This window comes from Antennarius striatus, chromosome 5, assembly GCF_040054535.1.
Source record: "Antennarius striatus isolate MH-2024 chromosome 5, ASM4005453v1, whole genome shotgun sequence".
NCBI lineage: Eukaryota > Metazoa > Chordata > Actinopteri > Lophiiformes > Antennariidae > Antennarius > Antennarius striatus.
In genome coordinates, this window is record NC_090780.1 from 11,989,212 (window position 1) to 12,008,131 (window position 18,920).

At 38.2% G+C, this 18,920-nt stretch overlaps 1 protein-coding gene across 1 annotated transcript; it reads right to left on the reverse strand.

Moving 5' to 3' along the window:
- Positions 1 to 508: 508 nt before the first annotated feature.
- On the reverse strand, positions 509 to 17,169 carry LOC137594993 (solute carrier family 2, facilitated glucose transporter member 11-like). Its single transcript, XM_068314738.1, has 14 exons — positions 17,084 to 17,169; positions 14,362 to 14,440; positions 11,228 to 11,275; positions 10,529 to 10,627; positions 7,900 to 8,060; positions 7,466 to 7,590; positions 7,237 to 7,366; positions 6,704 to 6,852; positions 2,091 to 2,278; positions 1,898 to 2,008; positions 1,193 to 1,294; positions 1,027 to 1,102; positions 810 to 937; positions 509 to 697 (listed from the first exon to the last, which is right to left on the reverse strand). The coding sequence occupies exons 1-14, from the start codon at positions 17,167 to 17,169 to the stop codon at positions 509 to 511; spliced, it is 1,671 nt and encodes a 556-aa protein (XP_068170839.1).
- Positions 17,170 to 18,920: the final 1,751 nt, after the last annotated feature.

The window sequence follows — 18,920 nt, forward strand, 5'->3', positions numbered from 1 at the left end:
CCACCTCAACTCCTCTTTATCTTCAGACATTAAGACAAAGAAAAGAAAACAGAACAAAACATACACCAAAGGAACCACAAGCAAGGGAAAAGGATAGTCAGTGTAGTGGTACAATCCTAACAACTAGTGCATGTGTGGTTGAGTCATCTCAAAAAGGAACATAGGTCAAAGCTAATCAGAACATAGCTACACCATAGAACTCATAACAATTCTCGGTTTCCAACAATTTCACCCCCAAAACAGGACATAAGAAATATTTTTTGGATGAATTTTAGGTGACTCTGTCATCATTTTATCACCACATGATTGCAGCTGCTTTTATTTCCACTAATATGGTAATGAATAATTATAAAATAAGTAAATTCACCTTACCCATGACTAATTATTTTATGATACAGTAATTAGCTACTTATTGATTTCAAAATCAATAAGTAGCTATGTTAAATCCTTAAGAAAAAATTCAATTGAAGAGGAACTTCAATTACAATTTGATCCAGAGCACTGAAAACTAAGCTGCAAGATCATTGTTTGTTCTCTCAACATCAGTGCTCTTGTTCTTGTAATTCAATTTGTTATATTCCTCAGTGATCTCTATAATTGCCTTTCCATTGGTCTCTGGGACAAAGTATAGAACAAATGCTCCACTCAAACTGCAGTAAGCCATAAAAAAAAGGAAGCAGTACTGGCCAAGTCCATCCTGTGTGAATGAATCAGATTTAATTAGATGATGGCTTAAGTGACAAAAAAATAGAGAAACAATTTCTATGCATTATATTTAAATGATATATGAAAAGTAATAGGTATCTCACCACAGTATAGCCAAACGTCATTCCCAACACAAAGATACTCAACCACAAGATAACCCCAAAGAGAACATAAGCAGGAGGACGCCAGGCTTGTAGAAAGATGTCAGCAGGGAGAGAAAAACACCCTCCTGCTGAAAGAAGATAATTGTTCAAATGGAATAAAAATAAGATCATCAGAAAAATGTTTCATGTTTGAGGTGAGCAAGCAACACAGACTCACCTGGACCAAGTCCAAAAATAAAGATCAATAAAAAGATCACGGCAATGCTTAGATATGGGATCCATGAACCTAGATGCTTTAGGAAGACAGGTACATTTAAACATTTTTGCTCTATAATACAAACTACAGAAAGCTGGAATTGTTGCTGTTAAGGAGATATATTGACCTTGATGGACATTGTGACAGTAAGCAAGGCCATAATAATACCCATCAACAGATAGCAGTAGCCTACCATCCTCTTTCTGCCAGCAATATCTAAAAGAAAAGACTAAGACACAACAGTGATGGTGAAATAAGCACACATGCCAAATCATGTTTCTTTCCACCAATCAAATTAGTGCATGTCTGAAATAATTGAAATAGGCTTACATGAACTGCATGTGGTGAATAATTTTATATGTTGTGTAACTGAAGTAATATTACACAGCTTTGGAGACTGCAGTGACTATAATACTGTGTGGCATACAATTCATTTTTAAATAATGATTATGTTGATAATTGTTAAGTATATTTTTGTAACCGACAAAAAGAACATTGTAAAGGTTTGCGGAGGTCAGTGATGCTCCTTTTTAGATATAAACAACTGCATGTACAGTACAGGTTTTTTAAAATGTTAAGACTCAGGTCTATAAACACATTCCTGGTATGTAAATTGAGTCATTTAATTGTGTTTTTATAAAGGGCTATTTTCTTTCAGAATTTTGTTGTTTGATTTTCATGTTGATTGTAGCTAGTGACCTTGGTTAAGATATCAAGATTGTTATATTTAATAAATTCTACTCTGAGACCATCAATGGTTTACTCTCGAAGAATATCAACGTTTAGTGGTGGAATGAAAGAATCTCATACTACAGTATTGTGTTATACTTACACCAATTATCATTGAAATTAGCTCTGTTGTTCCGACACCAATGGTGAAGTAGTGTATCTGTTCCTCTGGCACTCCTGACGCACGGAAGATGTCAAAGGCATAGATATACAGCTGGATGAGAGAATAAAGTATCAGATGCTGCCAAATGCATGCTGGTATATGACTGTGTCACGAAAAGGAGAAGTAAACATACTGCGCAAATTCCACTGAAGTTTACAAGAGCACAGGGGAGGATCAGAGTCGCTAGCTGCCATCTCACATCTCGAGAAGTGAGAACATCCTTTACAGTCTTTATCTCCTCTGTCTGTTTCCTCTCCTTCTCTTTCATCATGTCCTCAAGCTCCATCTTTAAGTTATCTTCCTGCCATAGCCACCGTAAGGCTTACATTCATTTAAAAAAAAAGACATGATTAAAATGATGTAGATTTATGACTCTATTTAAACATACAAAGTTTGTTGTCATTGCAAAGTTGAAAGTAATCAAATGAGAGCAATAGAACCATTAGTTGAGATAACATTATCACAAATGTGGCCACAATTGCTGCAATTTTTATCACATTTCTATTTGCTACCTTTGAGATACACAGGTATCATGGCCCTCAATCGTATTAACTGCAAAAACTGAGGGCAAACTGTGTGGTGTGTGTATATATATATATTTAATATATATATTTAATATGTATTTATATATATGTATTTGTTTATATATATACAGTGTATATATTTATATATTTACATATGTTAGTGCGTAAATGCCCTTGTAATACTGTACACACAAACACACACAAGGGGGCCTGTATCATGCAATGGGAGGTAGAGTGGCGGGCAGCCCCTATGTGGGGCGCCCCGAATGAGCAGCTTGTGTGGGAGACGGTGCCTTGCTCAATGGCGCCTCGGCAGTGCTCCGGAGGTGAGGTGACGCCTCCCACTGTCAGCTTACACTCCAGGTGTTTTTGGTCTAGGAGGGAAATCAAACCGCCAATCTTAGAGCATTTGACGACCCCTCCACCACCCACTCTGCCACTGAGCCACTGCCACTGGCCTGGAAGAGAAAAGTTTAGCCGCTCGGCAAACTTCCTCGGACCTGTCCCCCGAGCCTCGTCTGGCACTTCCTCGAAATGGTTCAGAGGTGGGGTTGAAAAGTAGGCAGTGACAGAGCAAGACAGCAAAAATGAATTAATCAGCTAAGATAGCCAGCCAATTATTTAGATAATTAGTTAGGTCGTGTGCTATTTAATTTTAATATAAGGTACCTGTATAATCTACATTGTTTACACCAAATTCTAATTCTCGCCCTTGGCCTCATGACTTGGCCCTGTCATAACCCCTCATAACTTTATTTTTAGGGACAAGTAAAAAACCCAGGGGCATTGGAAAGTGAGAGGTGGGGTTGAGTAGATTTAGGAATCTAGATTTAGGAAAATTTGGAAATGTGTAGAGAAATCCGTAAAAATGTACATAGATTTGCCGTATCAGAAATTGCAAATTTGCATGTGTGAAGGTTGTCTTTGTAATTCATCTGATGTCTTTATTGACATGCATTTTCATGTTTCATACATGCCTCATGCATCTATGAAACACTTTATAAGCAGCTGAGTCACTGAGCAAACCGGTCACCTTAGTGTGGAAGTCGGTTGTGTTGATTTTGGTTCTTTGTTTTCTGCTCTGAGAGGTGTATAAGTATTTTTACTCTGCAGTCAGTTGGAGCTGAAGAAACCTCTTGAAAAAGAGGTGAAACTTCTTCAAACAACATAAACCAAGTCCACTTCATTTATTTTTGCTCTTCTTGATTTACCTCCACCTGGATGACTGAGAGCCTACACAGAAATGCAGTATTGGTCCTGTATTGGTTATGGAATGGTGGTTAAAATCTTATTAGTGGTATTTATGAATACAATTTTTCAAGACACATCAAGGAGAGGAGAATATCTGGCTTCATTAGTCCATAATCTTCAGCACACATAGCACTGTCAAGTGTGATTCAGCTTCACACTTGACAGTGCTATGTGGCATGAGACTCAACACCTCCAAACGGGAAGTACAGTATTTCTGCACTATAAGGCGCACTGGACTATAAGGCGCACCCTCAATAATGAGTTTTTTATCATTTATTTCATATATAAGGCACACCAGATTATAAGGCGCACACAATAAAAAATAAATAAAATGTATTTGATAAACTGCAGCGGCTGTAGTTGTGCAATCCATCCACTAGATTGAGCCGTGCCACTCGGGCAGTCATGATTGCATTCATGACTTCCTGACTACCTTTGAATGGCCACTATTGTTATGTCAATAAGCCATTCTGAGCCTCACCAAGGAATCCTGATCACTTGATCACTTTGCCATCTTAGAAAGAAGTCAACCCGCATATTAAAAAACCTGACATTAAAAACTGGTTGAATTCATTATGAGTGCAGTCAGTGTGAACAGAGCGGATTATTTCCTGATCTGAAGTTCGAAGCAGATATTTAAGCTCCGACATTCGTCTTCGTTTATTAATTAAATATTGTTTCGATCGATCGATCGGTAGTCCAGTCGGAGGTGAGGTGCAGCTATTTGCTGCTGTGTGTCTTAAACAATTTTTTAACTAGTTTTTAATGTCAGGCTGCTAATTTACTGGCAAATATGACGCTGTTTTACTCCTAGAACTGACTTTAACGTCGGTGTCTCACCGCCGTGAATCTCACCGCACGTCGCTGCAGACAGAATACACAAGCCTGAATGCGTCCCTCCGCCGCCCGCCCAGACCTATCAACTACATTTGTAAATCAATGCAGCACACCCGTTGGCACCTTTGTCTAGCAGTGACTCTGCTCTTGAAATTTCAGAAAAGGCTGGAAGTTCAGCTTTGAGTGTCTTTCATTCACCTTTATGCCAGTTTCTCCGTGTGTTTCCACAGACTAATAGAATGGACCGTCACCAGATTCCAGATGACAGCATGTAATGGAAATTTGTATTGTGTGTGTCCTGATTTGACTCTTATCATGTCATTACTGAGAACTTGCTTCAAAACCTCTCCATGCAACTGCTGGGCTAAGTCACATCTTAGTTTGTTTGGACAAAGAGGTCACAGCAGGTCACAACCCATCCAACCAGATGGAGAACCAAAGGAGAACCGATGGAGAGGAGATGGAGACCTGTTTTCAGTCAAGGTGTAAGATGTTTTATGGGTGCATGAAAGCCTTTAAATTACAATCTTAGTTTTCTTAGTTTTGGTGTGATAGGTTTGGTGCATTCCAAAGGTGTAAGGTCTCCTGATACAGATGGTTTACGAGTGCGTGAAAGCCTCCTACACTGCATTCTCGAGGGTGGTGATGTTTATACCTCAGCGGGGGGTACCACCAAAAGGAGGGCTGCCTGAGAGCTGGAACTGGCCATTCCTGCTCGCATGCAGGCCTTTCTTCTTAAAAGGTATAAAAGGTGAGGAGTTTCAGTCTCAGGGTAGAAAGAAAAAGAAGAGAGAGAAAGATAGGAAGATAGAGAGAGTCAGCTGCGGGTTACATACGGACGCCCAGCCTGGTTGAAGCTACTCTGCCTGGGTTGTAGGCTCTCCTTCCCTGTGTCAAGGTAAGAGGCCAAGCATATTTGGAATGCCACCATATATTGCCTTAGCTCCACCAACTATTTGTTTGTTTCTGTGCTCTGTGGGGAATTAAACTACAAGTTTATTCTAGCATCATAGAATTGTTTCTGTGCTCTGTGGGGAATTAAACTACAAGTTTATTCTAGCATCATAGAATCGTTTCTGTGCTCTGTGGGGAATTAAACTACAAGTTTATTCTAGCATCATAGAATTGTTTCTGTGCTCTGTGGGGAATTAAACTACAAGTTTATTCTAGCATCATAGAATTGTTTCTGTGCTCTGTGGGGAATTAAACTACAAGTTTATTCTAGCATCATAGAATTGTTTGTTTGCATTGCTGTGCGCTGCGGGGACTAAACGACACATTTGGTCTAGCATCATAGAGGCTTTTGACTTATTGTTTGTTTGTTGTTTGTACTTATTGTTTCTTAATATCTCTATTCTCTGCGTGTAATAAATCACACATTTATTATAGCCCTATAGGAGTGGTTTGATTCATTGTGTGAGTGAGTTTTCTGTGTACCCACCTCCTACGAACCTCTTTATTCAAGTTTTTCACAAAACACAGCACAATGGCATTTTTAAGACCAATTAAGTTTAAAGTGGGTTATTTCCGACGCCAAATAGTTAGGAAATACTGAGATCAGTCAGTCAGTCAAACTTTATTAATAGAATTGTTAAAAGTTCTTTATGTTTTGCTACGTAATCACTGGTGCTCCTACAGTCTGCTCTACCGTCTGAGAGCAGCTCAGTCAGAGCCGGGACTTCGGTGATGCCCCTTGACTACCGTTGTTAGTGGGCGTGGGCCCGAGTGCCTTGTGAGGGGGCTCCTCTGGTGGTGGAGGGCGGCATGACTGGTAGCCAGATGCCAGCTTTTTTTCAGCGATCATGTTTTTAACCAATATTAATATGAATATTAATCCATATATAAGACGCACCGGATTATAAGGCGCACTACGGGTCTATGACAAAATTTTAGGTGCGCCTTATAGTGCGGAAAATACGGTAATAGTTTTTTTAAATAGAAATCATGGCCTGGTTGTGTGGGGCATTGTAAGTGAGGAGAATGCTGCAATCAACATATTCCTGCAATTACTACAGAGGTACACTATTTTATATAGCAGTAAATAGAGTATGCTGTGTACAGCATAGTTATGATCCAATTAGTTATGTATAGCCCAGTGTGATATATAAATGAAGGATTTACTGTGAGTACTCACACTTTTTGGCCCCATCAACATCTCCTTTATCAATGTAAAGGTATCGAGCTGCCTCAGGGAAGAAAGGCAGAGTGACAAGCTGTAGAGTTGCGGGAAGGCCACCTATAGCTAAGAGATATGGCCACATTTCCTCTGAACCTAATATCTCCCTAAACAGCATCAAAACAAAAAAAAGTTAATTAGTTAAGTGTAAAAAAACAAGGAATGCATATTATGTTACTGTATATTTTTGTATTTCTTTATTAAACTTGTATACAGAACAATGTCCTGATTCAAATGTGTGTGTGTGTGTGTGTGTGTGTGTGTGTGTGTGTGTGTGTGTGTGTGTGTGTGTGTGTGTGTGTGTGTGTGTGTGTGTGTGTGTGTGTGTGTGTGTGTGTGTGTGTGAGTGTGTGTGTAATAAGAATATTGTTTTTGTAATGTGTTTTCACACAATCACAATCATGTTTTTGCAAAAACACATGATTAATTTTTCCTGTTAAGTTTGTTTCTTTCTTTTCAATTTATTCAATTTATGCTTCATTTGTTCTTACTTAATTCCAATTACTTGACCAAAGACCTTTCCAAATCCACTGATTATCGGGACAGAAAAAGTCAGGAAACCTCTGAGCTTGTTTGGAGAACACTCCCCAATGTACATGAGATGCACATTCAAACCAAGACCTGTAGGAAAAAAATATTAAAGAAAAAAGTGAAGCTTTCCAAAAACAAAAAAATCTTGTGAGGTGCATCATGTATTCAAGAACCATTGTCACATCATACCCATATTATATCCAAATATAATTCTTGAGAGAAAGATCATTTCAAAAGATTTCGCCATACGACTGAAGAGTGCGAGTAGAGCAGCAACAACTGCCAAAACATTGTTCAACCAAAGAGTTTTTTTCCTGAAAAATAACATAAAAACCATATAATGAATTGGAATAAATGAAATGTTTTTGTATTGTTCATGGTACAGATTACAGATAATTCTACACGTTCCATTATTTTTGTATTTTAATTTACGATGAAATGTGTGCAGATGAGAAGAAATTTTAACATTACTTCTAATTCTTATCTTCCACTTGGGGAACTGCTGCCTTATGTATGAAAATATATTATTACCATGATTCTGTGTGTATGTGTGCGCACACATACATGCAAATGTGTTTGTGTGTATATGTGTGCTCATATGTCTGTGTTTGTTTGTGTCTTACCGTCCATATCTGACAGCAAGCTTGCCACTGGTAAGAGCCCCGGCCAGCGCTCCAAGGCTGAACACTGACGCAATGAAGGACCAAATGAGCTGGTTTGACGAATCAGGAACTGGAACACCATACCTCAATATCCATGTTTGGTTCACAAATTTCTGAACGTGCTACAAACAGGTCAAAGAGGTCATACCTTAGCACATATTCTTTCTCACTGAAGACACCATCTGTAAACCCAGCTCCATATACTGTACATGAAATGATTCCCATAGCTAACTTTGTAAAACACACCACACACGCAGACTGACTCACTTGGAGAGCAGCGACAACCATTTAAATTCTCACTCACAGTTCTCCACTCCATTACTAGCACTCCAAACAACTATCATGTTGTTTGGAATGCTCACAAAAATTAAAGGAACACTTAAAAGGAACACATTAGATCCATCAGATCTCAATATGAAGTTGGATTTCTATACAAATAACGACAGGGCAATGTCTTAGGAACAAAAGGACGCCAAGTCTTTTGATGGAAATAAAAGTTTTCAGCCTAAAGAGGGCTTATTTGTGTAGACACCCTAAAATCAGAGTGAAATGAAGATGTGGCAGGCTTGTCCATTTTTTCAAAAACTTAATTCCTGCAACTCAAAATGCTTTTCAGTATCTTGTATGGCCCCCATGAGCTTGTATGCATGCTTGACAATGTCGCGGCATGCTCCTAATGAGACAACGGATGGTGTCTCGTGGACATAATGTCCCACAGATGTTCTATTGGGTTTAACTCAATTCAATTCAAAATCATTCAATTGTTTCAATTCCTTCATCCTCCAGGTACAGCCTGCATACTCTTGCCACATGAGGCTGGGAATTGTCGTGCATTAGATGGAAACCAGGACCACCTGCACCAACGTAGGGTCTGACAATGGGTTCAAGGATGTCATCTCAATACCTTATGGCAGTCAGAGCACCATTTCCTAGGCAGTAGAAGTCTGAGCGCCCCTCCATGGATATGCCTCCCCAGACCACTGGGGACAGCATAACGTTTCCCTTGTCTTCTCCAGACTCTGTCACATCTATCACAGGTGCTCAGGGTGAACCTGCTCTCGTCTGTGAAAAGTACAGGGTGCCAGTGGCAAACTTGCCAATTCTGGTGTTCTTGAGCAAATGCCAGTCGAGCTCCACGGTGCTGGGCAGTGAGCACAGGGCCCACTACAGGATGTCGGGCCCTCAGGCCACCTTCATGAAGTCTGTTCCTGATTGTTTGGGTAGAGACATTCACACCAGTGGCCCTCTGGAGTTCATTCTGTAGGGCACGAGCCGTGGTCAGCCTATTCCGCCTTGCACAAAGGAGCAGGTATCTGTCCTGCTGATGGGTTGAATACCTTCTACGACCCTGTCCAGCTCTCCAAGAATAACCACCAGTCTCCTGAAATCATTGTCTGGAGATTGTGCTGGGAGACACATTAAACCTTCTTCCTGCAGCACGTGTGGATGTGCCATCCTGGAGAAGTTGTACAACCTGTGCAACTTCTGTAGGGTTAAGGAATTGCCTCATACTGCCAGTAGAGATGATTACTCAAGCCAAAACCGGCAAGAGTGGAAAACCAGCCAAAAAAGATCAAGAGGGAGAAACTTGAGATGACCTCCACATTTGAAGCCAGTCCTGTTTTGAGGGTTTTCTAATTGTTGCCACTGTAGTGCACCTGTTGTTAATTCCATGAACACCAATACAACTGAAAGTGATTAACAATGCCCTCAGCTGCTTAACCAACCAGAAAATTATCCGACAGTTTTAACTGATTTCATGCCTGGCCCAGTTAAAAAAGTGTTCCTTTAATTTTTGTGAGCAGCATATATAGTCCATATCCAAAAGGAAATTTTATGATACCTTGAAAAGAAGCAGAGTGATCACTGGACCAATCCATTCAAAGAGAGAATAGAATACCAGTGCACCTTTTGGGGTAGATAATGACTTTCCCGATTCAAATAAGTCATTTTAAGTAATGCTGCTCTGACACACTGCCATGGCATGAGTATGCTGCTGTTGTACTTAGCTGTTATACATGGAGTCTAACCTAGTGTGTAAACAAGGAGATGGTAATGTGGAATACAGTGCAGCGTCACATCCCAGTTCACAGTGATGCATCTACCAGCAATGCTTCTGATTAAGCTACAATAGAGAAAAAGGTCTGAAGATAAACATATTTCTGATCAATTAAGTATTCAAAGAAATACAAATGTAAATGTTACTCCATATAAGTAATGACTACTTTAATGTGAGAACACTATGTAACAAAGTATTTCAATGGTCAAGCAAGTGCAATGAAGCAAGAAATAGCTTATTTGGACTGGTTTGACCACTGTCTTTTGTAGATGATGTAAGGTAACTAGGTTGCTTATGCTTGCTCTGGAGAGCATTGTTGGCTTTCTATCTGTAAAGCACTTTAAAATGTCTTGAGATGTGATTAAGCGCTATATAAATAAAAGTTGATTGAGCTGATTGATAGATGAATTTGGACATTTACAGACATTTAACTACTCTTCTCTATCACTTTTACATAAGGATTTCACGAGTAAAGGATCCATATTTTTCTTAGCAGTTCCTAACTTTACATCCAACTAACAAAATTCTTACCATTTCTGGATGAGGGATGATTGAAAATTGAATCCCAAGTTGAAATGATCCCCCAACTCCCAACACCAGTGCCAGCAAATAAAGTCTCCAGTATTGCAGCTAAAATGTAAAGTGGAAATTAGTGAATAAGTTCCTATGTCATTTAACTGTAGTTGAATGACTTCAAACTTTAGTGAAATGACACTTATTTACAGGATTTCACTCCTACTGTCCGAGAAAAGGACAGGATATAAGCACCAAAAGATAGTTATACTGTACTGTACCTTTGAAAATGTGTCAAACTTTAAAAAACTTAGTCATTGCAGTATGTCTCATGGTTGAACAATTATTGTTGCATGCATTTAAGATCTCAATCTACCTCTGCTTCCTCATTACAGTGCAGTTTTGTTTTGTTTTGTTTTTTTAAACAGTAGTCACATTTCAAATAAATTAATAATCACTGAATACACTTCCTTTCCTTTTCCTTGCCCTCTGAACCTTTCTATTCTGATAACTGTTCTTGCATGCAGAAGACAGGGTTAGATGGAGGCAACTGATTCGCTGTGGCGACCCCTGAAGGGAAAAGCCAAAAGGAAAAGAAGAAGAAGAATTGTTCTTGCATAGTGGATTATTTTATATTTAGAAGTTTAGTAACTGTAATGACAGAAAATATTCCAAAATTAAATGAATCACAAACCATAATGTAAAAATGCCACATACCGTTCTTGGTGCACCATCTTCTTTCAGCTCTGTCTCAAAGTGTTCTAGCTATAGAAGAAAAGGATGACCAAAATACATCATATTAAATATATCAGTAGGGTATATTTGTCCATACATTTTGTTGGAGCAAAATCATAGTGTTTTGAAATGAATGATAAGAATACCTTGGTGTAATTCAGGGCAGATGTCCTTTGATCACAAAATCATATCAAGAAGTATCTACAGTATTTGCCAATGAGTTTTGTCTGAAATGTGATTATGACAGAAGCACCGGTGGTGATACAGCCTATCTTCAAACCCATATCAGATTCAGTTTATGTGAATTTTAAATTGGTCACAATTATCAAAAAACTCTGAGCATGCTCAGTCTCACAACAGCAACTTCCTGTGTCATAGGGAGTCATTGAACCTCATTGTACATTCAGGACTTTTCTGCCTATATGACTTTTCATGATTATAATTACTCAAAATATTGACGATAAAGCAGGTGCTGTCATATTTCTAGGCCCATTTCAAGTCAATTTGGTTAAAAGGTTAAACCGCATAAACTGAAGTATAAAATGTGTTATTTTCTTCAATGAGATGGTATCGCTTTGACATTAACTGAATTTAAACTCGTGGATGCCTCTAATGGTGAGATCCTATCAAAAGTGTAAAGATGGGGGCAGACAAGACAATGGACAATGGAGCCATAAAAACTTGGAAAATGGTGCTTGTTCTAATGCCATGCGCTAATGACATACAGTATGTACTATTTATTGTACTCCTTTATAATGGATGTCAATTGTGTTTTGACTCAACATCACCGGTCAGAAAACGTGTGACACACAGCCTTGAGTTTTCATGGGTAATCAGGATGAGGGACACAGAATGTACATTCCTCAATATGTTTCCAACTAGGGTGACTAGAAATGCTAAATTCTGGGGCCATAACTAAAAACAGTTGAGAAAAAAAATCTCTACAAGTGCTTAATTGCCAAATAATTTTGCCAAATATATTCCTGCCATGTCATTATCTATAATAAACAAATATTCTTTTCCTTTCGGCTTTTCCCTTCAGGGGTCGCCACAGTGAATCAATTGCCTCCATCTAACCCTGTCTTCTGCATCCTCTTCTCTCACCCCAACTACCCTCATGTCCTCTTTCACTACATCCATAAACCTCCTCTTGGGTCTTCCTCTAGGCCTCCTGCCTGGCAGTTCAAAACTCAGCATCCTTCTACCAATATATTCACTATCTCTCCTTGAACATGTCCAAACCATCTCAGTCTGGCCTCTCTGACTTTATCTCCAAAACCTCTAACATATGCTGTCCCTCTGATGTACTCATTCCTGATCCTATCCATCCTGGTCACTCCGAAAGAGAACCTCAGTATCTTCCTCTCTGCTATCTCCAGCTCTGTCTCCTGTCTTTTCCTCAGTGACACTGTCTCTAGACCAAACAACATCACTGGTCTCACCACCGCTGGTATACCTTTCCTTTCATTTTAGCCGAAACTCTTGTATCACACATCACACCTGACACTTTCCTCCACCCGTTCACTAGTTAATTAAATTCACTTCTCTCTCCTGACTCAAAGCAGTTCTGACAAAATCCTGAATATGCTTGTTTGTGTACAGTGTTCATGTGTAAATGTTCTTTGATTTTCACCCAGTTTTTCTTTGTATTTTTCCTTAACCTGTGTTTACTGGTCAAGTTATGACTTGACCAGTAAGATTGACTCAGGCCTGACTTAGGTTAAGATTGCCATGACTCAGGTTAAGATTGCCATGAGTTGTGCTTTGGAGTCTTATTTCCCATTAAGACTATATCACTTCTGTCTGTCATTCACCAGCTATGCCCTCTGCTGGTATACAAAAATAAATATGTTTTTGTCAGAGTTTGACAAAGACCTTTCTTTGCTTGACCGAGTCGCTACATTCATATGCTATCCTTTTCAGGAAGCTGCTGAGGATGATTCATTTGTATCAAAACTTGCAGCATTTGAGTTCACCTGAACTCTTCTAGAGTGAAAGAAGAGATTTTCACACCACAAGCTGACATTCAGCTAAACTTCAGAGCTCATGGACAGTTCTGTAACTTACTCACAGAGAAGGAATACCCCAACATGACAAAATGTGCTCACTCCTTGACTGCATTTCTTCAGCTCCACTTATTTATATGAGTCAATTTTTTCCTACGTGAAGATATTTAAGTCCAAGTACCACTCCACCATGATTGATGAACATTTGGAAGTGTGTTTGAGACTGGCTATCAGCAGCTGATGTCCAGACTATGCATCCCTAGCTGATTTTATTCAGTGCAAGTCAACAGAGTAAACTCAGGAAATAGTTTATTGTGTTGTCCTGTGCAATATAGGCTCATGAAGTTATAAGATAAGATGCACTTCATTGATCCCCAACTGGAAAATTTGAAAGGTACTGTATATCAACATGTTGATCTACAAGGTAGTTCAACATACGTTTTACATATAAAGAATTCTCAATAAATTTAAAAATAAACATATGTGTTGCATTTTTGTAGTAGTTACATCAATTTGACTTGGTCATTCTGTAAGTAGTGTGAGCACCACAATTTACAGTTTCAGCTTCCTGTGAAGCTAAATAGAATGGCTGCAATTAGAATGTGTTAACCTGTATTAACAACATAAAGCAGTGGCTTGCATAAAATATCCCATATTAAAATTGAAAGGGGGGAAACTTCCTTTGGGTTAAATTCATGGCAGTAAGGTAATTTAACAGTAATGTAAATTTTTCAGCTACCTCAGTTGGTTCATCCATTTTCTTTTCTGCCTCTTCCCTCTGATGACTGCTGCCGGAGACCAGCAAATATGAAAAATGTACATAGTTTATATCAAATAACAAAAATAGAGATCGACCATAACAAAACAAGATCCTGAATGTATATGAAAACAAATCAGAAATGAACATTTATGGTAATAGAAAGAATAAACATTTACAATTTAAGAACAGCTATACACAAGTTAAAAAAATAAATTAAGTAAATCTTAATGTATCCCACCCAGTTAAAATCAATTTTACTCCTAATGCTCTTTAATCCTTTTCCAGACTTCAGGAATGCAAAGAGGAGAAAACTGGTGGGAGGGATCCGCTGAATAAAGCTGTAGACACACCAGGCCCTGCAATGGCAGAGCGATCAGCTTCTTCTGCTTTTCCTGGGTCACATGGGTTGCTGAAGCCTCTCCTGACTGACTTACGGACAAGAGGAAAAGGACACTCCAAGTGGCAGAGATTATATTTTCTGCAGTTCCAAACGTTATAGGGCCATGTGATTTGATACAGTTTCTTTAATTTTGATCTATAATCTTTACTACTTTAACAGACAATTATTTACACTAAATTTGTCTCTTCTGAATAAATTGAAGCTCTAAAGAAAGATTGATCAGGACTCCTGTTGCTTTGCATACTTTCAGTTATTATCATTGGCCCTGAAAATGTCTCACACCATAAAGGCATAGCTTGCATATTTGTTATTTTGCAATTATTTTCTGGGCATACCATAGTATCAACTGACACAATTGAAACTTTACTTTTTGTAACTCCTTCTATCCTCCTTTATGGCAATGAAAACAAAGAGCATTTGATTGGTTTTTAAAGTCAGAAACAACTCCAATAATTAAAATACTAAGAACAATTTAATTATAATTTATAAAAGAAAAGCACATCTTTCAGTCTTCTGCATGTACCAGCTTGCTTGTTTTTATATTTGTTTTTCTGTATTAGACCGATTTTGTTTGTTTGTCTTTGGTCATTTTTGTCTATGCTTCTTCTTTATATGCTTTTAATAACATACAACTTAAAAGCATTCGTAGATACCAACAACCACTTGCCACATCCAACTACCCTAGTTCCCCTTTCTGCACAGCCGTGCAGTGCTGCTTCATACGTGCATCTCCAAACATTCATCTTCCCCAGTTCTTTCTTGTAAATGTCTCTGTGACCACCTCAACACGTCAGGCTTTGTGCCCCTTTGGACACTTTACTGTTTATCATGGATGATAAAGTAAAGGCTAGTGCTAGTGGTATTGGCAAAATATATGTACGTATTTTAACAATGTTTTAATTCTAATTTATTGTACGGTAACATGATATAATGTGCTTTTAATGTTTTTCACTCTTCCAATATTTGCAGCGGACAGATGTTAAGTAAAATAGTAAAGTTGATTTTTATTTTTCTAATTTTTATTTTTTAAAAACCAACGTATAATTGAGAACATCCATCCATCCATTTTCTGCTGCTGTATCCGCCGTAGCAGGTCACGGGAGCTCAAAATTACTTAAGCCGAGGTATGCCAATATTTTATTTCATTTATATGTTATTTTCATGTCAAGCAATTGTTTTTAGTAAGTCTTAGGGAATACCACTTTCTAATTGTAAGTAGTAATGACACTTAAATGACCTCAAATGGCGACTAAGGATTGAAATTTTTATAAACGAGTACTTGCCAACAATTCAGCTTTTTTAATAGTCTCTATATTTGCTTTTTTGCTCACTTGTTTATTCGAATACACTTTAAATGCCAAATAAATTTCATGCAAATTGCAATACACATAGTTTTAATTACACAATAAATTATTTTAATTTCTTACCTTTCAAATGAAACCACTATATGGCTGAGATATGCAATTATTTCGAGATAGGGCATAGGCTGGAGACACAAACAATGCTTACCATGGACCAGAAACCCAAGAAACCTAACCGCTCCCAGAGGAAAACAAAATGATTCTATAAAGAAACACTACATGAACACTCGAGTCAAACTGTTTTAAAAATTTATATTCAACAAAAGAAAAATATTGAAGTGAAACTTTTATTAAATAGCCATTACCTATAAACATATATGCATTTTATTATACAGATATTGATTAATTCTACCATGAATGGTGTGACAACTTTACTATCACAACTGCAGTTAAATGCTAACATCAGACATTAAATTGAAATATTATTTGAGAAAAATTGGTCATTGTTCTCACATTGACGCAACAGTAATAAAAATTGAGGAGTCGGACAGACCTTCTTTGTTCCACATTTTTGTATTGTCCTCCAGAAGATGTTCATTGGTCATTACACATGTCACAAATTAGTACACACCAATTGTTCCCATCCCCGAGACATCCCAGCCTATCCCAGCTGGAATAGGGCGTGAGGCAGGGGACACTCTGGGCACGACGCCAGTGTGCTGCGGAGCGACACACTAAGTCAGACATCCAAGCACACACACATTCACTCTTATAGGCAATTTGGGACCGGCCAATTAACCTGAAGCGCATGCTTTTGGAGGTGGAAGGAAGCCGGAGAGCCCGGAGAGAACCCACGTAGACACGGGGAGAACATGCAAATTCACCACCGTGCCGCCTTTATTGATCCCAAGATCGGAAATTTACAATCATAAATTTCATTAGGAATTTGTATAATTACAATGTGTGCGAATTTGTTCGTTACCATTCAGATGACAAATGGACACCTAAGCCGTATGGCTAATGTCCTTTCAAAGAATGATTCAAAGAAGAAGTATGGTGTGGCTAAGCTTTTCTCTAAGGGACAAGACGAGAATGCCACAAATTAACAACTTATGCAACAAACCAGACCAGCAGGAAGCATGACTTCTCCCAGAAGAGATATTGACTTTTACATCACCAAGTGTAATTTGGATGTACAGTATGTATGTCATGTGACTTCCTTTTTTGTTGTTGGGTCGCTATTAGGATGATTAGTATTTATCTTTGACTCATCACCTTCACACAACATATACAATTAAAGTGGAAAGGCCAAAGATTTGCCCACAAAAACACAAATCATGAAAAACAGAAATGCATAATGCTTGTACTCACTGTGTATCTGCTACAGTGTTATTGCTTGGGTCCCAGAGCTCATAGCTGGATCCTGCTGCAAATTTCAAACCTGGCACTGCTAGCATGTTTGCCATCTGTCTTATCAGTAGAGGATCATTCTGTACGTGTCCTTACCTGTCATTTTAACTCTTTCCCCCCTGACAGTTATCTTGGAGTGCTGCCCTATACGTGATCAAAACTTACATAACTTACAAAACATTCATAACTTTCATAATAATGAAAAGTAACTTTCCAAATTTTATATTTAAGGGCTCTCAAACAGTTATTTAAATATTTTGGGGGACATGTTTCAAAGGTTTTCTTGAAAAATTATTTAAAGAAATACATCCTTCTTTGAATTAATTCAAAGTAGAAGTTGATAAGTGTTTTGACTCTGTTTTCTTTTCTTGTAAGTGCGATGTGGGCTTTTTACGTTCGGAGTTTGTCAAATTTCCACTTTCACCTACATGTAATGAGTTTTTATGAGATAAGGTTACAATCTACCTATAACCAGGCAGCTCTAACCTGACCGCATTCTTTTTACATCTCTACTGTTTTGCACAATGTTTTTTTCATGGTAGTCTGACTGGATTGTTTTTTGTTTCCGTTATCAGTGGCTTTGTATCAATTCATGATGTCGTCATGACCCCATTCTTTTAATATCTATTATCATACATCACTTTGTTTTTTATACATTTTTCCTTTTCTCTGTGATATCTCATGTTTGCATTCAAGAAAAATAAGATTTCTTTGAGAACAAGGAGATAAATCCTTGTTCTCAAAGAAATCTTATTTTTAAGTCTCTCATTTTCTTTATGATGTAAGAACAACTCTTCTTTACAGCCTGCTGTTTCTACATTACAGTGGAAGATTGTCAGATTCTTAACTACCTTTCCAGTAGTTAAGAATGGATCATCACCACAATCATGTAACTATTGCTTGAATAGTGTATGGACCATCTGTCCATTTACTAAACACTTTTTTCTCATTCTAGGTTCATCACCTGACTTTGTCTCTTCTGTTCCCATGTGAACTGAATATAAACAGGACACAAATGGTAGTTTTGCCCTGGGATTATAGTGATGTATTTCTGAAAATTTTAAATATCCATAAAGAAATTTTGGCAGTCTTTCAGGAGACTACATTCAATGACTATTATTTATCATAGATATAAAGGCACCATCTTTCAGAAAGAAAGCATTGAGTATCGTGACACTTTCATCCACATTTTTCAGTTCTTGACAAGCATCGATCAATATTGCAGCAGTTTTGAAACTCCTCACACAGTCTGCATTACCAACATGCATCTCAATCGAGCAGTTCATGTCATCTGCAAAACTGACATTAATAAATACATGTCACAAAATAAGCTCAATCTTTCACAAAACTGGAAACAAATCTCAGTCAGGAAGTAAATACTGTCATTGACACCAAACTACATAAAAACAGTTATAGAGAGGATTACAGACAATAAGACAGCCTGATCTTAATTAGTCTGCTATTGCCTGAGTAAAGTACTGTTTGGTTTTGACAGGTCCTGATCATACCCATCTATTTCCATTGACTTTTATCATATGCAAGTTCAGCCATCTGGTTTCCGTGGCTATAATGAGTACATTGTTGTCCAAAAAAGAAAGGTCCTTGTCCATTAGGGGAAGATGGACTGTTGAGTTCTGCTCCAAAGAGGTTGATCTCCTGTGTTGTACCATCCACTAACCTGATAGAGCATCTACAGCATGTCACTGCAACCCTCGAGGGACTTCAGCCTCTTCAGGAAAAAGAGGCAGCTCTTCTAGCACACCGCTTCTGATTTTGCAGACCGTAGGTTTCTCATCCA

Coding starts and splice junctions, on each gene's coding strand:
- LOC137594993 (XM_068314738.1), bottom strand. CDS start 17,169: ATGCTAGCAGTGCCAGGTTTGAAATTTGCAGCAGGATCCAGCTATGAG. Junction 1,295..1,897: donor TAATTTCAATGATAATTGGT/GTAAGTATAACA, acceptor GTTGTGTCTTAG/TCTTTTCTTTTAGATATTGC. Junction 698..809: donor TGACGTTTGGCTATACTGTG/GTGAGATACCTA, acceptor TCATTCACACAG/GATGGACTTGGCCAGTACTG.